Raw genomic sequence first — 23661 nt, 5'->3', positions numbered from 1 at the left:
AGATAATACAGAAATGAAACTGGAGCCAGTGCTTGAAGGATGGGTATAATAAATAAGAAAAACAATAACCCACATGGAACACCTAGCACCACAGCCTGCCTCAATCTGATCCGAAGACCTGCCTTGCTGAGGGGGTGCCTGGCTCTGTGAATGCAGAGTAGCGCGGGCAGCAAGCACCCTGAGCAGGAGACACCGAAGAGCTGGGCTCGTCCACCTCCATTGCTAGCACAGGACACTGGCTCATTTCCCAAAGGCAGAAGGGAGTACATCTCCTGCAGAAGAGCTCCCCTCCTACCTGCTAATGAAAGGCAATGTTGTCATGTTTTGTTAGAAATGTTCCATTTCTGTGGCAAAACACACCCAGCAATACTCATGCTGGGCAGGCAAAATTGGAAGTTTTTAAGTGTGGTGAGTCTTGCTTGCTATATGGGAAGAGGGATAACATGAATATGTACAAGGCCCGTCCTTCTTCCTATTACATGGAGAATGTGACCACGCTTAGTGTGTGCCTTCCTTCTGCAGCAAGAAGCTATAGCTTGTGCAGGGAGGAGTACTACCAAGAGCAGGTTGGCGTGAAGCCTGCCGTCAGAGGGCAGGTCTGGGATGGGCCAGTGCAGGTCCTGCAGCCCCACATACATGGTGGTCCCTCCCATCACAGAGCCCACAGCACCTGAACTTCACTGAGCTTCTCTCTACCTGGCATTACAGTTCTCTGCCGATCCATCCTGTTTATGCTCTTCGGGGTAAGCTCCTGGGGCCGAGGCTGTCCTGCCAGAATTCACCTTGGGGTGCCTGCCATGTGGACCTGTGGCACATGATGGCAGACGTGAGCATGTGCTATGGCTGCACACCTGTGCCATTTGGTCTCTGACGCTGCCCTGTTTGGAGTTAAGGACACAACATTTCACTACCACCAGGACAGGGAGGCAGCAACAAACAAAACCAATATGCAAATCCATGTTCCTACAGAAGCAAGCATGGACCCTTAATGTGACAGGAAAATGAATCATCACTCAGTGGCCCTCTCTAGAAGACAGGACACTAGTCAGTATGAGGTGGGGAGCCCAAGAGGACAGACCACTCCATGCTGTGCAGGCCAGGGCTTCGCTGGAGGGGCTGGTCACTGTCCACCTGCATCTGTCAGAGTGCTAAGATGCCTCCATCCGGGCCCCTCAATGTCCCCAGCTTTCTGCAGTGAGGCAGGAAGCACCTGGACAGAGTGGGACCCACAGGCTGCACCTGTGGGTTATTTACTAGTATGTGGGTGGCCCTGGGCAGGCGCTGAACATGATGAAACATGGACAGTAACACTGCCTGAGCCATCCTCAGAGTCAGGATGATGGTCACGTAAGTCACGTTCCTGGCACACAGAAAACTTGACTCGCCATCATAATCAAAGGCCTGGGCAACCCAAGCTGTTTATTCTTCCTCAACAAGAGAGAGCCTGGCTCACAGGCCACTTACACTAATGTTTTTGGTGCCCTTGTGTTCCTGAGGCTTTTGTCCAAATGGGTGTGCCTGCTGACGTTCGTCCCAGAGAAGCCACAGCACACTCCACAAAGCCAGAGGCAGTGGCCCCTTGGCATCTGCAGCGTCACACACGTGGTAGGTGTTAGACATTCCTTGCTGCATAGAGCTTATAAAGTAAAGCAGTGAGAAGAAGATATATATCGCTCTTTCTATACAAACCATAATGCAGAATATAAACATGAAAAGTTGGAAAAAAAATTTTGAACGGCACATTTCTCAGAGAAAAATCTATCTTCAGTCGTACTCTTTCTGTTGGTGCCAGCAGAAACCTCATTTGGACCTGAATTGAGAGTCACACATGAATATGTTTTTGCAGGGGCAGCCCTGACATAGGACAGTAAAGCAATTAACTGGCAACATTCTGAAAGCTGAGCTCGTGCCTGACTGTGTCCCCAGTGTAGTCATGTCTGGAGACTGCCCCTTACTGCTGCTGTGTCCACCTGGGTTAGCCTGGGAGAACCTTGGGGACGCAGGCAGAGGAAGAGAAGAAAGGGAAAGCTAGGGATAGAAAGGAAGCACAGAGCTGGCAGTCATGGTTAGAAATACCGTTATTTACTGTCTCTGCTCTGCACAAGACACGGAGGGGCGAGGTGAAGCTAAACACAAAGCTTCAGACTCACTCAGACCTCGTGGTTCCCATAAGGCCCTTGTCCGGAGCCTCAGCCGAGCCAGTGAGCTGAAGGAGATGGCACGTCAGCGAGATGAAGAACCTCACCCCAAGTCACACAGCCGGCGGGGCACTGATGCCCAGGTCTCTCTCTGTCTCCATGTCACCTCCGGATTAAGCAGGTGGTGGCTAGTTATTTCCACTCATGGGGAAAGTGGCTGATAACATCAGCTCTGGTTCGTTCACAGGGTCTAAGAGCCAGACCCTGGTCCCAGGAAGTGCATAATTTTCCTGGAGATCAAATGGATGAAGGGATGACTAAGGAGAGAGGCTACACTAAGCCCAAAGGTTTCAAGAAGGAGGAATCACTTGTGGTGGTGGCAAATTTGGCATTTAAGTTTCATGAAGGGGATGAGGCAGGGCTGGATTTGGGGCTGGGGTGGGGTGGAGGGCAGGGAGGCAGCCTGAGCCGAGGGACGGTGTAGGCTCCCGGCAGGTGCTGAGGCCACCAGGCATGGGGCAGGTGGTAGCCCTGGAACAGGACTTTGAATTCTGGGCTGGGACCTGGGCTGTGGGAGCTAGAGCAGGAGCAGAGGAAGGAGCTCAGAATCAAGGGAGGAGCTTAGGAAGTGTCTCCTGGGAAAGAAAAGGGAACGTTTAGGACTAAGGAGGAGCAGCCCGAGGCTCCCTGGAACAAGTGCAGAGGGAGCAGCCTGGGTAGCACGAAGGGGCCAGGCAAACAGGAATGGCGTGGCCCTGAGCTCAGCTCGGCAGACGGATGGGCCTCTCTCTGCCAGGGGCGTCAGGGAAACCTGTGTCTTAAACTGGCTGCTCTGAGCTGCAGAGGACACTGGGAAACATTTATATGCTGCAGACCCTCTTGCTTCTTCCAAGGAAAAAGTGTAAAGCTCCTGTCAGTGGGAAGGGAAAGGAAGAACGTGGCTCTGTGCCCAGCATATGGCCTTGGGCCATGGCCCAGTTATTTGGGTACACGGCCCAGGTCATGCGGCCAGGAACCAGCCTCGCCACTCCCAGGACCACGGCTGGGGACAGGGGCCCCTCTCCACAGCCTACCACTCAGAACCTAAACAAGATCCCCAAAATATATCCAAAATGGCACACAAGTGCCCTCTCTGCAGCGGGGTAACAAAACAAAACCCTCCTTCCTGCAAAGCCAGCTTGTTCTCTGTGCCAGCGTGAAAGTCCCTTCAGAGGCTTGCCCAGCGCGAGGCTGCTTTGGGGAATGTTGTTTTCTACATGGGTGTGCTGGCTGTGGTCATAATAATGTAAGGGCCAATCAGCTGGTGACCAAATTACACAAAGACGTGATCCTCTTCCTGGAATGTGGTGTTTCAGAGGCAACCTTTCTGTTTTTAGTGGTTGCTGTCCTTAACTTTTAGAGGAAAATTCCATGACTGACACATGAAACAGCACATAAAATAAAGAAACTGTATGAGAGAAATGCTTCCGTTATCAGCAGCTGTTTATTCCCCAGAGTTGTTTTCATAGGTCCCCTGTCCAGCCATTTCCAGAAATGCCTGTTACCCGGTTGGCCATCCTGTCACAGGATGAACAAAGATATCTCTTTTACCCAAACACAGCACAGCAAAACAAAAACAGGAAGAAGAATGGGGAAAAATAAGGTTTAAGGGCTTAATATTATCAACAATTTCCTTAGGTGTCTTTGGGGGTAAACACACGTAAAATTTTTATTTAAATTTTTTTAAATTTCATTTTTTGATAAAAGTTCTAAGCGTTTTAGCCCCGTATGGATTTGTGCACCCCGGCACCTCCGGGACACAGCAGCGCCGTCTCTCCAGTCCGCCCCGCTGCTGCTCAGAGCGAACGCGCCACTTTCACAGCGAGAGCATCAGACTCGCAGCGCCACGTCTGTCTGTGTTCCGGGGCTCACACATAGTGCGGGTATTTTTTTTCCCAGCATACGTTCTCATTTACAAAAAGAGGAGCGGCACTCCTCCGCTAGAGGTCAGTGGGTGGCAAAAAGTGGCCCTGACAGTTTGTCCCTCACTCTGGCCAAAAACCTTTTATTTTAGGGTCAACACCTATATAAATAAGGCTGTGACTGCCGAGGACACTTTCTGAGTCACACGAAACAGGACCAGAAGGGGCTCCAAATATGGGGAATCCTCTAGACCAGTCTATCTGCTACCGCTGAACATGCACACCCAACACACACCACCCACACCAACCCATCCCACACATCACGCACACACCACACACACACACACACACACACACGTGCTGCCTTCAGGGGTCTTGGAACAGTCTTGCCAATCACTTGTCTTGGCTCCCGACGGACGTCAGTGGGACGGGGATTGGACGCAGGAAGTCAGGGCAGGTGTCAAATGCAATGTGCCTTCCTGAGGCTCCCTGCGCGCGGGTCCCGCTCCTGAGGCTCCTGGGCCCAGGCGGGCAGGGCTGCACAGCCTTGCTTCAGGCGTGCCAGTGATAGGGCAGCACCCGGAGTTGTGTCACATCTCCCTCCTGAGGCCGGGGAAGCTTTGCTGCTTCTGTCCTCAAACGCTAACCCTTTCACTGCTGTGCAGAAAACTGTCCCTTCCTGAGCACGGGGGGAAACCCACTAAACACACTCCCAGCACACAGGCACTGCTCATGCGAGGCTGAGTGCCACATCTCCAGGTTTCTGCAGAGATGGGAAAGAAATGACGATGGCTCATAATGCTACTAGGCCAACAAAATAAATGCTAAACCAGTGGCCCATAGACTGTGAAAGGAGCCCAGAGGAGGCACAATGGTTACGATTCAGTGGTCAGGTGCCAGGCCAGGTGCACACAGGTGAGTTACACACATGCAGCTATCTCATTTAGTCCTTGTGCAACTCCAGGAACTGCTGTTACTTTTCCCTTTTAGGAGGAAACAAACAATGAGCCTCAGAGGTTTGAGAACTTGACGAAAGTCACACAGCTCTAGAGTAGCAGATCTGGAATCCAAACCCAGGTCTGTCTGTCACATAAAGTAATGATGATCAGAAGGACGATGATGGTAACAGTAGGAGTAGTAAAGAAACCAGCAACTAACATGTACCTGGTGCTTACCATGCGCCTGGCACGTGTTGAGCAATATATGATTAGCCTCATTCTCTGCAGGAAATCTTTGTTCATTCAGCTCCTAGGTTTGAATACAAGTGTCCAGCACGTCTGTGAAGTCTCCAAAACAGAACAGCAGATAAGAGGTCAGAGGCCCAGAGGACGGCACTGTCTTCCTACCCTCAAGGTACTCTAGGGAGGCCTTGCTGTGCTGGCCCTTCCTCGTGCTAAGGAAGTCATTTCTCATTTCCTGTAAAGGTATAATGGGACATGACAGATGTTGGCTGATTTCAGGGAACTAATCTGTTAAAAGCAAAGTCAGCTGTCTTCAGGTTTTAAATTGGTATATCACAGGTGGAAAGGGACAATGGGAACGAACGTTTTTGGTGAGATGTGGGTGCTCCTCAAAAGGCTGATACTGGGGGCCTGCCTGTATGATCCAGGATTGGGAGATGCCAGATGCCAAGGGCCTGAGATTTAGGTAAACAGTGAGACGACTGCGTGAAGAGGGCCACAAGAGCCTGGGCCTGTGACAGTTTCTGCTGTGTGACAGTATAAGCTGAGATGCCAATGTCATTCATTCATTCACTCGGCTGGTCAGTTACTCGTTCAGTCAACAAAGGTGCCTTGGAGAAAGGGGGCTGCAGCATCCACTGGGCATGAATGGAGAAATGTGAAAAAAGAGTGACTCCCCTCCACCTCCCTCCACTGCTTCTCTGACAAACTCCTACCCAGGCCCTCTGGCACCTCCCAGACCTTGGGCACTCCCCACCCCCCCCATTAGCTGCCAGTCTGTTCTGTGCACCACATTGTCTCATTCTTCTGCTTTCCAGCCTCCACTGAGTCTGCTCCAGCGCACCCAGTCCTCACAAAGGCTTGGGCCACACAAAGGCACAGGGGAGCTAAGACCCTCTCTCAGGGCCCCCAACCTCGGGGACACTCTGGGTCTCTCAGGAGTAGAACGGTGCAGCCCCTGACTCCTTTGGGACCAGTCCCCTATTCCCTGACTCCTGCTTCCTGAGATCTTTTCCCAAATATACTCCCTGAACCCAAGCCCTGTCTCAGGCCTGCCTTTGGGGATATCTAACTGAGGACAATCACTCCCACAATGTCTCCCCTCTGTCTCTACCCCAGGACAAGGGCCACAGCCCAATGCCCAATACAGAGAGCCTTAATCCTCCACCCTACTCTGAGCCCCTGGGAACCCACAGCCCAGGGGCCAGGGTAAAGGCGCATGGTTCAAACTCTACCAGATGTGATGCAAAGGCCTGCTGTCATGGGAGGCCAGGGGCAGATGAGAGAGGGTTCATCCAGTGGGGAGAGCACCCAGGCCTTAAATTATACAAATGGGCCAAAAAGCCAGGGAGCACGGGGAAGGCAACTCAAAGGCAACTTGCTCTGCCTTCTCGGGTTGCTGGGATGCCTGTTCTGGGCGGATGAGGACAGCAGAGCCCAGCACACATGGCCACAGGCTCCCCAGGACAGTTTATTCCATTACAAAGTAAGGGAAAGAACTGCATAGCTCAGGACACTACTACCCATTTCTCGAAATCTCAGCACAAAGCATAGTGTTTGGCATCTCTTCAGAATTTGTCTACTTGTTCAATGAATAAATGAGGACAGAGTCCCAAACCCGACTAAGGCTGCAGGGAGAGTCCAGTGGGCACTTAGCAAGAAGTACTCCATCTACTGTAAGTTATGCAAAGAGTGACGTGTATTAGTCTCCTCTGCTGTTCATCAGCTTTCTCACCCCCACCCAGCTCCAACTGTTCTCGTCCTAACCACCCACTCGCCAGCTCCCCACCCACATAACCTCTCCCATCATACTCACCTGCTATTTTTGGATCTCCACTGTCACCACCATTGGGGCACAGGGGGTGTGACCACAGTAATGTAACACTGGGGTCCCATGGAGGGACTACCGACCACCCAGATAAGAGATGAGCAGTACAATCCTGGGATATCACCAGTGACCCTGCTTCTTCCATCTTGCAGGGCATGTAATCCACCCCCTGTGGGTGACAGAATGTGGAATCCAAGCCACCTAGAGCAACTGCTCTCAAAAGATAAAGGAATCATTATAACAAGTAATAAGGAGGGAGGGAGGAAACTTTTGGAGATGAAGGATCTGTTTATGGCACAGATTGTGGGGCTGGTTTCACGGGTGTTTACTTATCTCCAAACTCATCAAGGTGTACACGTTGAACATGTACAGCTTTTTGTATGTCAATCATACCTTTAAAAAGTGGATTTAAAAGAAAAATTAGCTGCAGAACTTGTTAAAATGCATGTCACCTGGTCCCACCCCCAGAGAACCTGCTCACTAAGATCTGTTTTGCAACCTGGGACTCTCCATTTTTGACAAGCACCTGGGTGATTCTGGGGCAGGAGGATCCTTGAAGCCCACTTTGCAAACAGCTGGTTTATACCTGGAGGCCAAGAATGGCTTGGGCCTTACTGTCCTCTGGTTTGGGGATGTATAGTTGTCAGCTCTGTAGCAAGGCAGAGAAGTGGGCCAAGTTTCTGGTGCATGAACACCGTTTCTATACCTGGGCCCTCCACCTCCAGGGCTGTGCCAGTTGGCTCATGTGGTCTGTGAAGGTGCATGATATTTCAAGGTGTGCATGTGTGTCCGTGTAGGTATATCTATGCCCGTTGCATTTGTCTGTATGTCTCCCTCCATGTGGGGGGCATGTATGCACATCGGCATGCTGCTAGAGCCAAGTGTCAGCTTGTGTCACCATGGTGCTCACAAGCACACCTATGTCTGCACGTGTCATGCACAGCATAATACTGTTATCTGAGCCTGTGTGAGTGTGCACACATGCATGTGTGTGTGTGTGTGTGTGTGTGTGTGTGTGTGTGTAGGGGAACTGTGGCACCTGAGCAGAGACACACTCAAATATACACAGAGCCTCCCTCTACAGAAAATTTTAATTTCAAATTATTTCAATGTAAAGCTCAAAGTGCTAGAGACAAGTAAGAAAAAATTGAAGATAACCGAACAGCCAGATAGCACATTGATTACTTCTCCTCAGAAAAGAATTTGCAACCCTAAAGCTTTCACATATTTATATCCTTCTCCATGGATGAATGAGATAATCAGTGGGTTGAATATTTCACTTACTATTCTAAGTGTTAACTAGGATCTTTTCCTGTTGCATCACTAGTAATAAAAGACAGATCGATTTAAAAAGTTCACAGCTACAAAGCAATTGCTTTAAAGTTCTTCTTTCAATCAAAACTAACTTCTAGTCAGATACCTTTTATGTTTTATAATCTGTACAAACTATGCAATTTTTGAAATAGGTTATGCAATCTTTTAAACTACTTATGTTTATGGTTTTATAAAGCTACGCCCTATTTTGAGGTGACTTAGAATACGGCATTTTGGAATAGGCCTTGTTCTCTGTTCTCAGGGAAGAGACCATGGTGGGCTCCGAGTTTGTTCTAATGAGGTCAAGGTCAACCCACAGGAGAGAAAATGGTCTCCCGGCCACAGACAGAAACAACTCTGGGCAACCTTCATATAAACACAGTCCTGGTCCTAATAGAATCCAGATGCTGTGGTGTGGATGGCTTGCAGCTGATATTCTAGCAATAATGACTCAGTGGAAGTGAGTTGGGGGGCCAGTAAGAGAGCTTAGCCCAAGCTCCTTCCAGAGCCACTCCATGGTATTGTGGGATCTGAAACCAGGTTTCTTCAGGAAGAGACCAGAGCTTCAGAACTGTGCCTGAGACGAAGTAAAATCAATAAACAGAAGATGGCAAAACAACAACAAAAAAACTATTCCCTCCAAGCCAATTCTGCAATCACAGTATGAGAGAAGTTAAAAGCACTCACAGTTCACATGGATACTGGAGGGGTCCCCGTTGTGATCCGGGGCCCCTTCCCTTTCTCCTGAGTAACTACTACTGTCTCCTAGCCTCTGGGCTCCACCCAACTTTTTCTTATCATTCCAGTTGATTTACATCATTAACAACCTTAACTTCATGAAACTGCTCCTTTATCAAACCCAAGCCCCTTAAAGACCATGCCAACATCCCAGCATCAGACCTCACTCACCAAACCCTTACTTTCCAACCCAGGCTTGGTTCCCTGCAGGTATCCCCATTGGTTCCCCATCCTCCCTTATTTATTCCAGTCTCTGTGGCTTCCAGACTCCCCCAGATCTTAAGGCCTGACTCAAGACTCCTTCCAAATAGCTCCCGCTCTGTAAACCCTCCCTGTTAACCCATCTTGCAAAATCTTCCACTGACTTTGAATTTAACTGTTTTTTCTCATCATTGGTTCCCTAGAGTCTCAGTGAATTATCTGTTGAATGATCAAACATTTGCCACATCAAAGCATCAGAATTACACTCTTGGCAGTTTGTTTGTGTTGTTTAATCTCCTCAGAGAGACTGTAAACTCCTCAAGACTAGAGATTGTGCTTTACTTGGTGCCCTTCAGCAGATCTACCGCGGGACACACTCTGGTACCCAACGGATGTCTGGTGGATTGAACTCAATCAAAATACATCACCACCCCCACCTAAAATAACTATGGAATCAACTTCAAGAAAGTTTCTGCAATCAAAAGAATTGGACAAAAAGGTTAGATTATTCTGAGGAAGGTGTGAAAATCTGACATGACTGGAACCTTTTTAAAATGGAGCTGAGCAGCTGGTGCAGAGAACCCCCCTTAACACCTCTGAACCGGGCCAAACCTTTGGAATGGCAAAACCGGAGCTCTTTGAGGCAAGTGCTTGAGAAGTCAGGGAGCACGGACTTCCTGATCCCAAGACTGATGACTGTGGACTTTCTGAAGATTTAATCAGCAGTCAGTCAGTGTACCACCCCGAGTAGCTTAGCTTGTTAACACTCGTGGAAAACTTCTTTTCTTCTACTCATGTAATTTCCCCCCTTTTCTTCATAAAAACCCCTTGCTTCCACCCTACAAGCGGGATGCTGGGTTTCTGCCTGAATCTGTGCTCCCTGAATTACAATTCCTTGATCCCAAGTAAACACTCTCTATTCTTAGGTTAGCAAAGTAGATTACTGGCCACTTTTTATGTCCTAAATTTTTACGTCCATTTTTTAGGTCCTAGTAATGGTCTTAAATGCTTCAAATTAAGTCTAGGCAGAGGATTCTGAACAGCCCGGTGCAGAAACAAAAAGTACACACATTTTAATGGCTCTCCTTTGCCTGAACGGCAAGTCTTTTTGTTTGTATTTCCTGAGAGTAGAACTTCGTATTTGGTCTCGGTTTTAGTTTGCTGGTCACGCTGATGGTGGAAATATCCCTGTATCAATTTACTGCTTGCTCCAGAAAAATAACTGGCAACAATGCCGAATCAAATAGGGAAATGGCAGGGGTTCGGAGGTAAGGGGGCAGAAATACACAGGATCACTACCTGCACCTTCACTCCTTAGGGTGCATACACCTGAAAGGGGACACCATCAAGGAAATCCCTTTCCCCCCAGCAGTGTTTCTCAGTTGGCTGAAAACAACCAGCACAAGCTCACCTCCAGTTCCCTGCGTGTGTGTGTGTGTGCACGCCTGTGCACAGTGGAGACCTTTACTAGGGGCACTCCTCAGCAGATTCTGGTGGAGAAGTTTGGGGGCAAGACCTTGGCAGAAATCTGTGCTCTTAACAAGCTCTCCAGGTGATTCTTCTGCACAACAAAGCTTGAGAACCAGCACAATTTGACACTTACCTATGTGACAGATCTTTAAGTTGGAAGGGCCTACCCATGCCATCACACTTAAAAACTAAGAAAAAGCAGCCTTTGTTTCTCAAAAACACACCATAAGGCTTGCCTCAGAACACCTATAGCATTATGTCACTGACCTCAGCTAAGCAAAAGCCTAATAGCCAGAGAGACAGTTCACTCCCGCAACACCACCTACTTTCCCAGGTGCCCCAGGCCAAGGGCAGGAACACCTACCTCTACATATCATCCTTGGGGACCAAGGCGGATGAGACATTTATGACCGGCCCATTTAAACCAGGGAGGGACATATAAGTGTTCTCCCTTTGGAAAGTGAGGGGTCCCTGGGGAACAGTATGCCCCGCTCAGACACAGGGGAAGCCCGGGGCAACCAGGCCCTGCTGAAGGCTGGACCCACCCCACGATGACTCTCCTGCCTGGGCAGCCTAACACAGACACGTTTCCTCAAGAGGCAGCCAAGAAGTCCTTCTCAGAATAACAACGGACAACTGAAAAGCTTTTTTCTGCCTCCTCTCCCCCATAAGAGGCAAAGCAACTGGGAAATCAACTTGATAAATGTGGCCTGAAGCTGGCTGTCTCACTCAGTGAGGCTAACGTGGACAGAGCCCAGGACGGTGCTCAAACACTCACTGCTCTGCACGGGAGATGACCACTCCAGGCTCAGAAGAGGCCAGGGGAGGAACGGGACATGGAGGCCATTTAGAGAATGAAGCCTCATTTCAAAAAGCAAAAAAAAAAAAACTGGGTTGGTTTTCATGCTGACTATGCCCTCGAAGCCAGAGCTGGGCACGGGGGGGCCACCACAAGGACCCAAAGGACATGTCTTTTTGGCCAAAGTGACCATGAGGAGGAAGAGGTTATCCTAATCAGAGTTTTAGGCATTGGTAACTTAAGGGCCAAAGAAAAGGGATTATATCACACCCAGGGGGAGGGCCTTCTAAGAGAAACGGGGGTGCGTGCTAGAGGTAGGAGATGGGGAGAGGAGGACTGGGACTGTCAGCAAACAGCTTCAAAACCTGTAGGGGCATTTCTCCTGCCACTCTGGCTTCCTGGCTGGGGTCCCCAACACCAGGGCATAAGGGGCAGACACAAAAGCAAAGTAAAAACTGGGAGGTCCCCCTGTTGGTAGGGGGGTGGGAAGTGTCACATGGGCTACAAGGTGAGAAAGCGAGGGCACTCAAGAACCCCAAAGTCAATTTACTTGATCCATCAAGTTTTGCTCCAAGTATGCACTGTCTTTTAAACAGAGTGTATTTAAAAGTCTTTTTACAAGTTGCCATGCTCAATTTTTAGTAAATGCAAAACCAGTGTCTGTTTACTAAATGGCAATTCAGGATGACTAAATAAAAGCCCAGGCGGCCCGAGTTCGCTGCAGTTCCCCCTGACTTCAGAAGGAGCTTTGGCACGCTGAAGCGGTACAACTGAGCAGCAGCGGCGGAGAGCAGCTGCCACAGGGCGCCCGGGACAGGCTGGTGACCGCGGTGAGGTCCCGAGCCTGCTTTCAGAGAGTGCACATGCTGTCCCAACCCCTGCCTGTCCTCCTTCCCCGGGCCCCCTCGGGCCACGCGCAGGGCTCCCTTCAAACTGGGCTCAGGTCTTCCCTCCACAGGGCCCTGATGAGAACCGCCCCGTCCTGCAGCAGAGGGCAGAGCAGACGTTGAAGGCCTGCGCGGACCCGGGGGAGAGGAAGCGGGGAGCAGGAGCTGATCGCCCCTCAGTGGCAAGGGAGGCTCCTCCTCAGCCCGGGAGGTGGCAGGCACCTGAGCTCGGTGCAGAGGAACAAGGAGTCGCTGGGGAGGGAATGTGTGAGGACCTGGGGACCCGCTGTGGCCAGGAGTACTCCTGAGAGGAGGGTGGCCAGGCAGGGAGCAGTAGGTGCAGGGACCCAGAAACCTGGGAGTGGGGATTGAATGAGGAAGGTGACAGGGCCACGGGGACCCCTCAGGTGGCTGCAGACCTCCCGGGAAGGGGGGTCTACTGACCCTGCAGGCTGAGAAGGAAACGGGGAGCAGGCGTGGGAGGGCAGTGAGCAGGCGGCTCTGGCACATTCTCCCGCCTTCCCTCCAGGCCTGCAGTGGGGGGTGGAGGCAGCGCACCCGCAGTCAGAGTGGGGCAGAGGCTCTGCATGTGTGAGCCTTGGGAATCCCTTTTTATTGGCTGTCATCCTCTTCAGTTGTGTCGGCCTCACATTCTCACAGGAGGCTGAGCTATGCTTCCGCTGTCACTGGGCTACTCAGCATCACCCCAGACAGAACCCGTCACTGTCCCCGCAGCAGGCGCTCTGGCTCCACTTCCGTCCACTCCCTCCTGCAGCGACCCCGGGCCGGGCTCAGGGCCAAGTGCTCAGGCAGGGGCTCAGCAGTCTATCGCCCCAGGACCCCGCAGGGCGGATGGGGCAACAAGACCAAGTCACACGGCTTAGCGAGTGGGGAGACTGGGCTCGGCCCCAGAGTTTCCCTGGCCCCGAAGCCAGTGCCCCCTCTGGGTGCTGCCAGGGCAGTGGCTGAACCCTGGTTGCCCACTTGGATCCCCAGAAAAGCTGATGGATAACACCCTGCAGGGCCTACCCACACAACTGAGATGACTGAGGTTGATCCCCTTTATGGGGCTTGGGCCCGACCCAACCCCCCGCCCCGTCCCAGAGACTTTAATAGCAGCTAGCACTGGGAACCATGTGCCAGAGACCCCAGGATGTCCCGGTGGCTTCCGGGTGCCAGCTCTTCGCCTGGCCGTGCTGGGAGTATGGCCAATCCCTGCTGAATGAGTGAAGGAACGAAAGCTTTGCCCTTCCTATCAGGGTGCTACCATCCTTCCACTGCCCGGCCCAGTGGGAGCTCTCTCCCAGGGAAGCAGGCCCATCGGCTCCTAGGCTAGCCTCTCCCGGCACCATCCCTCCTCCCCAGGAATGTAGGAGACCCCACCCTCCCAGGGCATCGCTTTCATCTTGCTACCTTGTTCAAATGCCTCATGCTTGCTCCCTGTTTAAGGGTACAGTTGTAACCCATCAGTCTGGTGCTTAAGACCCCAACAACCTGCTCCCTGTTCAGTCACATTCCCATCACCCACAGTCTCCATTCCAGCCACTCAGGTATTCTCTTTGTCTCCTATGTCAGTCTTGTGCATTCCTACCCAAGTGGCTTCAGTAATGCACGACCCTGTCCCCCTTCCGTCCGGGTCCCACCGTTGTGAGGACCTGGTTCTGTGCCATGCCTTTGCTCTTTCCCTCGGCTTCCCGGGAATCCCCTCCAGCTCTGAACAGCAATGCCAAGACTCGCACTTGGCTCCATTCTTATAAGGCTTCTATCCATTACTTCAGTGTGCACTTGTCCTAATTTCCCTACTAAATCATTATCACTTGAGGGTGGCAACTTCAAGCATATAATTTTATCCCCCCCACAGTGACCGACACTGCACATTCTCCATGAGTGCCCTGGGCATTCCGCATCTCCTGGGCCAGTGAGAATGGTCTTACCTGTAGTATCTGGACTGCAAGTAGGTGGAACACACGGCCTTGGACACGTGACTGGCGGAACCAAAGTCAATGACCTTTACTCTGTAGGGCTGTCTGGATGGATCTACCAGCATGATGTTTTCTGGCTTGAGGTCGGCATGGATAAGACCCAGGCTCTTTAGTTTCATCAGGGCTGTGGCTACCTGCTGGAGGACTGGGCGAATGTATTTGAGGGGCAAGGGGCTAAACTTGTTTTGCTTCAGAAAGTCATAAAGGTTCTGCTCCAACATCTCAAAGACCAAGCAGGTGTGATTCTTGTGCTGGAAGCACTCATAGGCCCGCACAAAGTTGTAGTCGTCAGCACTCTCAGTGCTCAAGCGGGCCAGGATGCTCACCTCAATCTGACCCTGCCGGGCGTACGAAGGGTGGTTCTTCAGGATTTTGATGGCCACAATTTCATTGGTGCCCCGTTTCCAGCACTTGACCACTTGCCCAAACGTCCCTCGGCCCAAGAACTCTAAAACTTCGTAAGTGTTGGTCATGGAGCACAGCACCTCATGCTGGACGAGCTGATAATCCCCTTCACTGTTGGAGCCACTGTTCTTGGAGGTGGCAGTTGAGGTGGTGGCAGTGGCTACAGTGGCCCCACTGGCATTATTCTGAATCATGGGTGGGTGCTCTTCGATGATCTGCACACTGCTCGTGTTCTCAATCTCCTCACTCTTACGCTTGAGTCCACATTTTTGGTAGGTATCAAGAAGGCTCACAGTGCTTCGCCGCATTAGGTTATGTGGTCCTCCGAGGACTTGCCCAGTGACAGAAGTGCTGCTTGCTGATGTTACGACTATGTGCCCAGTGCTTCCTGGGAAGATGATGGTCTGCTCGTAAGGTAGGCTTGGGTTTGGGATCGGCAAGGAGGTGCTGACGGTTGTGGTGGCTGGCTGAGAAGGTGGTATGTTCTTGCTCTGGCTGTACACTTTGCTGTGGGAGCCGTACCCAGTCATGTCCCAGTTGGAACTCGGCTCTACTTTCAGTTTCTTCACACTACAGAAGGCACTTGATTGAAGGGTGTGAGGGGAGAAAACTTGTACATGCGAGGCCATACCTACCAGCAAAATAAAGAGAAATAACTGTTTTAGTCACCATTGCATGAACAAACGCAACAGACTCATTTCAGTTCTGACCAGTGGCTGGGGTCCTACGGAATATTTTCTTCCCACTTCAAAAGAAGATTGACAAAGTGAAGCTGTGCCACTCAGAAGCTCATTCTGGGTATTCAGTTTGTGGAGCCCAGTAGCTCCAGTGTTCTACCTGCCACCAGTAGGAAAGTGGGAGGCTTGTTAAGAGTAGAGCCAGAAATACAGTCAAGATTCAGATACAGAAGTAGAATATCAGGACTTCAATAAATTCATTATTTATTTCTAAAAAATGTGAAAGAAATGGATTCCTCCTCAACTTTCACTGGGCTGCAATTCTATTAAAAATGAAGACTGTATCGGGTGGCCCTGGTAATTCTTAGGTATTTAGTGGTCCCACATGGTCAGCTACTCCTTGTCACAGACCCTAACTGTCATTAGGGACTCACATCTCCCCACATAGGTCCAATCACAGAGCTACTCATGAGCTTCCGGATAAACCGTAATTACTCTGTGGGATCCTATCACCTTGCATGAATTCTGTAGGGCTGAGTAGATCAGCAGTTGGTCTGATGTTTTTATTTAGACAGTCTACATAAAACATATCAGCCTTTTGGCTGGGCTGGGGAGGGGGCAACCCAGTTTGTAGGCTCTATGTACTAACTTTTCCTGCTAATATTATAACAATATATTTATCTAGAAAGTACTATTACTTTATACCAACATCTCAGCCATAATTAAGATAACCTCAGAAATCTCGCTCCGGAATAGTTGTACAATTATAGTTACGGTGATACTAAAACAAAAATCCATAGACAAGTATTAAGGAAAAGTAATCAGACACCAAGAAAAGATAAAGTCTTAAAGGTGCAAGTAGAAACAAACATTGCCCATCTTCTAAGCTGCAGTTTGATAAACATTCCTTACAGAAGCGCAAGGAAAGTGGAGTTCTATTGCGCACCCTTGGTGTTTAGCCATCCCAGAATCCGCGTCTCTCCGATCCCCCAGCTTTACATAGAGTGGTCATCTAACGCTTCTCTTTCACCCTGCTGCCCACCTCCCAGGGCACCCTCTCTCAGCAGACCATCCACCTTCCACTTTGTCAAACGCCTGCGGCCAGCAGTCTTGCTTTCTACTTTTATTCTCTTCATTTCTGGACATTCCTGAATCTGCACCCATCCTCCATCCTCTCTTCCTTCTCTCCATTCTCAGAGAAAGAAGCGTCTCTCCTTCCCAACACTCGAGTCCCCGCTGTCCTCATGATTCACCCTCTCCTGTTTTCTCTTGAGGCCCCTTCCCTCCACTGTCCCCTCCTTCTCTTACAGCGTTCAATTTCTCCCTGTTCACTGGATCCAAGGACTTCATATTTAAGTCTTGCCAACCGACCCAGTGGCTCAGTGTTCCCCTTCTGCCTTCCCATGGGGGTGCCCACACGAACTCCCAACTTGGAAGGCAAGAGGCGTAGCAGCCGTCTTCCCCCCTTTTAATTCTTTCCTCTTCCTCCTCCTCACCTGCAAACGGTTTATGCTCCCTTTTCTTCAAGGCTCACTCCTCAATCCATCTCCCCCACATACACTCACTATGGGGCTGTGTTCTTAAAGGTAAACAACTTCCTAATTGCCTGACCCAATGGCCTTTTCCTAGCCCCTATTCTCCCTGACCTCTCGGCAACATCTGATACTGCTGACCATAGCTTCCTTCCGGGCGCCCTTATCTGTGCTTAAGTGAATCTGTAACCTCCTCCTCTAGTGCCTGATTGCACACTGTGTGCTCCGGGGGTTCCTTTTCCTCTTCTTCCTTTAATGTGTTGGTGTTTCCAACGTTTTGACTCTGTTCTCTCTGGAAGGTAACCATTCAAGTCGTTTAGGCTGTCATCTGTAGGCCAGCGACTCCCAGAGGTTCATCCAGGCTCTCCCGCACACCTTCCATTAGCGTATTTCTGTCTCCTGCTACATCACATCAGACTGTCTTCCCGAGCCAAACTCCTTAATCTTTTCCTAAAAACTTAGCCACCTCATCCTCCATCCTAACATCCCCATTTCTGTTCATAAAATATTCTTCTAGTCACTTGATTCCCAAACTATGGATTTGCCTTTGATGATTCTTCTTTGCCTCCATGGATAAGGAAGTGCTAAGTCTTATTAATTTCTCCTTCTTTCAAATTGTCTCTTGCATCTGTCTCTTTATTTCTGTCCATGCTGCCACTTCCATAGTTAAAACATTTATCAGGTCTAGTAGGACTAAAGCAAACACAGACATCTGGTCTACTTGAGCAGTCTTCTTATAATTTGCCCATATCCAGCCACCAGATCAATATTTATTCTTAGACTATTTCTAAGCATGTCACTCCTCTGTCCAAAAGCTTTCAATGACTCCATAGTGTTAAGATAAAGTTGAAGACTCTTTTACTTAATACCATCACATTTTAATTTCAACTATCTTACTGGCTTCATCTCCAACTAGTAACTTTTCTCAACCCTCAACTCTAATTAAGCTGTTCTAGTCACTGTTTCTAGAATGTCTCTTGTATTTCCTACCTCCACACTGTTCCACCATCCCCCATCTGGCATGCCTTCATTGTTTCTCTTAATTTATCCAAAGACAAGATAATTCATATTCCTCCTCTTCTCAGACCCTTCAACCCACAGTGACTATTCTCCGACATTCCGTCTTATGGCACTTAACCATATGTAACATCCATTTCACTACAATTTGCATTTCTGCCTTGCAAAATCTCTTGTCTTGTTGAAATGAATTGCTTATCTTTTGTGCTGTTTAAGTTTTACACATTAAGGTCATATTTCCATAACCAGGCTATATTCTGGGGGCAAGAGCTCAGATTACACCTCATGCTTCCCCCAGTATTAAGTTAATTATATGTGGTAGGCACTCCGGCGACGGGATAAAGTGCTCTAACTGGCCAGGCCCCCAGGACAGCTTAGTTCTCTGGCTAAAAGCAATGACCAGTCCCAGGCACCTACGGAGCTTGGCCTCACCCTGGAAAGTGTCAGTATTTTGACAAACTGCCAATATTCCCCCACCAAACCATGACTTTAAAAAGAAAACACCAAGTCAGAGGCTAGGCAGCTTCCACCCTGGGGTTTACCTTCATGTTATGCCTGTACCTTCGCCTGGATGTGCTCTGACTTCCCAGGGGCAGCCTCAGCCGGTCTAACTCCCAACACCTGCTCTCTGAACCCCATCTTGACTCTGATACTATAGATCTGACAGAGCTTCCTTTCTTGTTTAGATCCTGAACTCCAGCGCCTACGTATGTGATACAGACGACACCTCCGTAGACATCCTTCTGCCTGGCAAGACTATATTGGCTTGCTTATTCAAATTCTATAATTTACCCGTTTCTTCCTAGTGCTCTTTTTGTTCAAGTCTACCTTCCCCTAATTCTATAATAATACATACTGTGGTTTTTCTATATTTATAGTATTAAATATCCATATTGTTTTAAATGTTGTATACAGTATAGAAATAACCAACCCTTTGGCTTTGAGTAATTTATTCACTGAAGAGGAAAAGCAGATGAGCATTTCCCTTTCCTTTTGGAATCTAGTTTGCCCCTTATTCCTGGACCCTCAAGCACTTGGGTGGGGTGGGGTCAAGGGTGGCAAGAGAATATACTGATGGTGCATGAAGAGATGTAGCTCTATTCTCTATTTTCATTGTTTCAAAAATATTTTGGTAGAAAGGCCAGGGTGTAGAAGTACAATTTTATAGAGAGGAAGAGGGAGGCTTATGACTTATTTGTTACTGGGATGATGACCAAGGGTTGTAATATTGTGAAAATCATCGTCAGCTCCCTCGGGTGACAGAGGCCTGGGATCAGCGAGGACGCTGCATGGCTAGAAATGTCTCTCACCATGCCTGCTGCCTCAGACCCACATTCCTCAGGATTCTCACATTTTAAAATCTTGAGCGCCTAGTACATACCAGGCTCTGGGCCAGATGTTTTATGGACAGGGTAAGCACATACCTGACTTTGGACTGGCATGGAATTACCCTGATGTTAACCCAGTTAATGAGAGCACCCTTGCCACCTCATTCTCACAAGGATCCTAGTTTAAGAACTTGGAAGTCAAATGATGGGTTAGGCTGTTAAGCTAAGTGGAAAAACCAGACCCTGACCCCAGAAGTGCAAACCTAGGTGATTCTATACGCCTTTGTCTATCTTAATGGTTTAATGAGAAATTCATTTTTCTAGGGTTAGGAGGAGTTTTTTTCTATCTAAAAATCTCCATGAATTCCCTCAGGTCTTAACTCACAAGATTTTTTAAATGTCGTTTGTTAAAGGGTTGGCTCATTTAGTTCTTTTTTCCCACTTATTTGTTTAGTTTCTTCATAATTTTATATTTCACAACTAGATGAACTAAAAGTTGCTTCATATCTGAGTACATTTCCTTTCCATTTCACCACCCAAAATTATCTACTGGAACATCAGACTCTGGTGAAACTACACAGCCAAGGGGAGGTGGCAACTGATGGGTGGGAAGGGGTGGATTTGAAGTGTGGGGCATACTTCTGTCCACCACCTGATAGAAGAGTGGACACCCAGACAACGATCCCAAGCCATCTATCATTTCTGGACCCTCTGCTTGTGAGGACATTTGAGAAAGATAATCACTCAAAATTCTTCAAGTAACATAAACCGATGTCCCTAAAGAGGTGACCTTCGCTCGTCAGACGCACAGCAGCACAGTGCACAGAGCACCGGCCTTGCGCAGGATGATCTGGGCTGTCCGGCCGTCTGGGGGCAGCTAGTGAGCATCCGCACTAAGGAACTGCCTGAGAAGACAGAAGAGAAGGCAGCAACATACGACTGTAGGGACGAAAAGGCGGGACACACGGACAGATGTAAGGGCAGAGGAGGAAGGGGAGTCAAATACGTCAGGGCCTGAAAGGGAGGGGGGAATCCATGGATGGTGACAGCAAAGATGGGAAGCGTTACTGGAGTCGTTCATCTCAGCGGACGGGATAATGGAACGTTTTCAGTAGGTTGAATTACAAGCATTGACAGGATATCCAAACTGAAATATTCAGTGTTCAACTATTCCTACTGAAACTCTGAGGAAAGAAATTGTTAATTTACTGAAGTTGAAGTACCAGGACCCACTGGTCACTGCCAGTCAGCATCTAGCTCCCATTTGCTTAGTTGAATCATGAATGAAGACGAACCATTTTGAAAGAGAATGGACTTCCAACAGGACGGGCTAAATCCTGCACAGAATTAATTGGAAAGGGAAGGGCAAGGTGACCTAAACCAGTTCACGGACAAGGCCTAAGACAAAGGGACATGGCTAAAAATACTGCTAAACAAAGATCAGGAAGACACAATGACAAATACACCAAAAGGGGAAAAGGTTAAAATCAAAAGTTCACATCCCACAGAGACTGAGGTTGTGAGAGCAGAATCTAGCTTCAAGAGCTCTGTTTTGAATAAGTATCATTTTAAACATTAGTAACAATGCAGAGGAAATGTTCTATATGTGCTAAGAAAAAAAACCAGGACAGGAGAATGGGGAAAGGTCATGGCTGGAGATGCTGACCTGAGGGCTGTCATCAACGCCTAGAGGAAAATGGGATCCATGTGGGGAAAGCTGTTTGCCAGGAGAAACGGTGTAGAAAGTAGAGCAGATGGCAAATAAAGTAATCCTTGGGGCACAGACACTGTCAAATAGTATGAGGAGGACAGTGTGAGTCAGAGGGAAAAGTAAAGGACAAAATGATGATAAACACAATGAAAGGATTGATCCAGGAGAACAGAAGAGAGGCCTGGCTGGGAATAAGCCAATCACCCTTTTCCCACAGGATCTGGAGGAGAGAGACGGATGATGCAAATGCACCAAATCATGCCCCTTGCTTTTCCAAGAAATGTGATTCTCTTAAGGATTTAAAAAATCTTTATGGCACCTCCCTTGAATCTGTGAATTCTATCATAAGCTATGTTTCTTCAATGGAGAAAACATCCTTTTTCTACCATTTCCAAGTTCTCCACTTACCTACCTACCTACAGGCTCACAATTTGTTGAAAGCAACTCCTCTCCACATTCAGACTTACTTCTCTTTCTGAAAGTTGCTAACCTCATCTATAACCTGTAAATACTCTCAAATTCACTTTCCATGATGCTGCCATATACCTTGGACTAAGCCATACACTGCTGTGGGTGAACCAGTCTTTCACTGCAGTGGCTAAGCACATGTGGTCCATAAATTCCTTGTCTAGAAGCCACATTACCAAGGGTTCATAAGCCATCTGGGAACTACCAATCCAATATCATTCTGGCGAAAGAAAGAACGATACCAATAAGATACACATACTTTTCAGTTTCTTTCTCCAGGAAATTAGTGGCATCAATGAAAGGAAAACAAAACAACTCAAAAATCCCTTTCTAAAACAATAGTTGCACTAATTAAGAGTTGTAATTACTTCTTGAAAAACAAAAACTTCTATGAGTTTGCTAGGGTAGCTGTAACATGATACCATGCACTGGGTGGCTTAAACAACAGAAATTTGTTGTCTGGCAGTTCTGGAGGTTGTAAACCCAAAATCAAGGTGTGGACAGGGTTGGTTCCTTCTGAGGACCGACGAGAGGGTCGGGTCTATGCCTGTCCGTGGTTTGTGGGTGGCTGTCTTCTCCCTATGCCCCTCACATTATCTTCCCTCTGTGCTTTCTGCTTCCTAATTTTTCCTTTTTATAAAGACACCAGTCACACTGGATGGGGGCCACCCTCACGATCTCACTGTAACTTGGTTACCTCGGTGAAGACCCTAGCTCCAAATAAGGTCACATTCGGAGGTACCAGAAATTAGGACTCCAACACGTGAGCTTTTGCAGGGGACACAATTCAACCCAGAACCATAGGTTTAAGGAAACCAAAAGTATTTTACTGAAGTATAATTTTCTTAGGATATATAGGCATGATATGCCCAAAGAACTCTCATAGTTTCCCCCTCTGTGGAGATGAGACATTTCATTTTGTGATTTCCCTGTGTCCTTTGCCTCCCAGGACCTATGAAGGCACGGCAGTTAGTCAGATATTACATACAGAAACAAGCAAAAGCAAACTGAGTATTTTTAATTAAATTCTGCATAAATTTATGTTACAGAACTTCTGCAAGAGGAATGTATCTGTAATGAACACAGAGGATAACTAGAGTCACTTTGGTGCAAAAGAGAATTGGTGGTGACATATCAGTAACACCAAGATGCGAAAGAGTAAACTAAGCTTCTAGCTCTGATGTCAGTTGTGTCAAATATTTCTGAAGGAGAACATGAGTAAGCTCCCAAGATAAACCATTTGTGGGCTGGGCCCGGGATGGAAGTTTCCTTCTTCAGTTCCTCTTCGGTGTTAATGAAGAGCCTTGGCCACTCTCCTCATCCTCAGCGGCCACCCACGCCGTCCTTTAGCCCAAAGCCTACAGAGGCTGTTATGCTTCTCAACTCCGCCTTCTCCTTCCAACCTTCCAAATGAGGATCTCAAGAAGGTAACATTTTAAACAAACATTGCCGGGATGAAAAAAGGCATCCCCTTTCCCACAAACTATAAAAACAAAACCAAAGCTAGAATTCTGGTTTCAACACGGACGAATTCCATTTAAACACACATTTTGTGAAGATACAGCAGGCTGCTCACTCTGTCCCTGAAATGTTCTAAATAATATGGTTGAACTTTCTTTTTGAAAAGGATTCATTTTCCGGTGTTTGTGTTACAGATCTGTACAAAGGCACTGTCCCCAAATTCAGCCCCTGAACACCCATCCCCCAGCCATCCGCTGTGTCAGAATCAGCCCCGCCCACCCGGAGCAGGGACTGAGGACGCTGGGCTGGGCATGTGTCTGGCCAGCTAGGTAAGCCTCAGGGTGAATTTCTCTGTCCTTTAGAAATGTCTTACAAAGTTTAAATCAGCACTAAAAATCAGTAGGCTTTTCCCTCTCTTTTATGCAAAAATGAATTAGTTCCTCTTAAATATCTGGCACCACACTGGTAATGGAAAATCAGGTGTCTAACTTACTGCTCACCCATCCCGGGCCTGGCCCACAGCTGACTTGCTTTCCTGTTTGTTCAGGTTCTCCTTCGGAGAGGTGTGGCACCCTCAGCATCAGAACTGGAAACCTCCTTTACCCTTTCCTATTTTGGTCTTT

General features: G+C 48.5%; 1 protein-coding gene across 21 annotated transcripts in view; it reads right to left on the bottom strand.

The window, feature by feature from the left end:
• HIPK2 (homeodomain interacting protein kinase 2) overlaps positions 1 to 23661 on the bottom strand; it is a 174892-nt gene that overhangs the window by 106565 nt on the left and 44666 nt on the right. For all 21 annotated transcript variants that reach the window (XR_012132083.1, XR_012132084.1, XM_073238362.1 and 18 more), the window contains one exon: positions 14392 to 15475. Coding sequence is in view for 19 of the 21 variants with exons in the window: in XM_073238362.1 (XP_073094463.1) it covers positions 14392 to 15475 (1084 nt within the window). In the remaining 2 variants the exon portion in view is untranslated. The remainder of the gene's footprint in view (positions 1 to 14391; positions 15476 to 23661) is intronic.

This window comes from Manis javanica, chromosome 6, assembly GCF_040802235.1.
Source record: "Manis javanica isolate MJ-LG chromosome 6, MJ_LKY, whole genome shotgun sequence".
Classification (NCBI taxonomy): domain Eukaryota; kingdom Metazoa; phylum Chordata; class Mammalia; order Pholidota; family Manidae; genus Manis; species Manis javanica.
The sequence above is the reverse complement of the archived record's forward strand: the minus strand, read 5'-3'. Positions and strand labels throughout refer to the sequence as shown.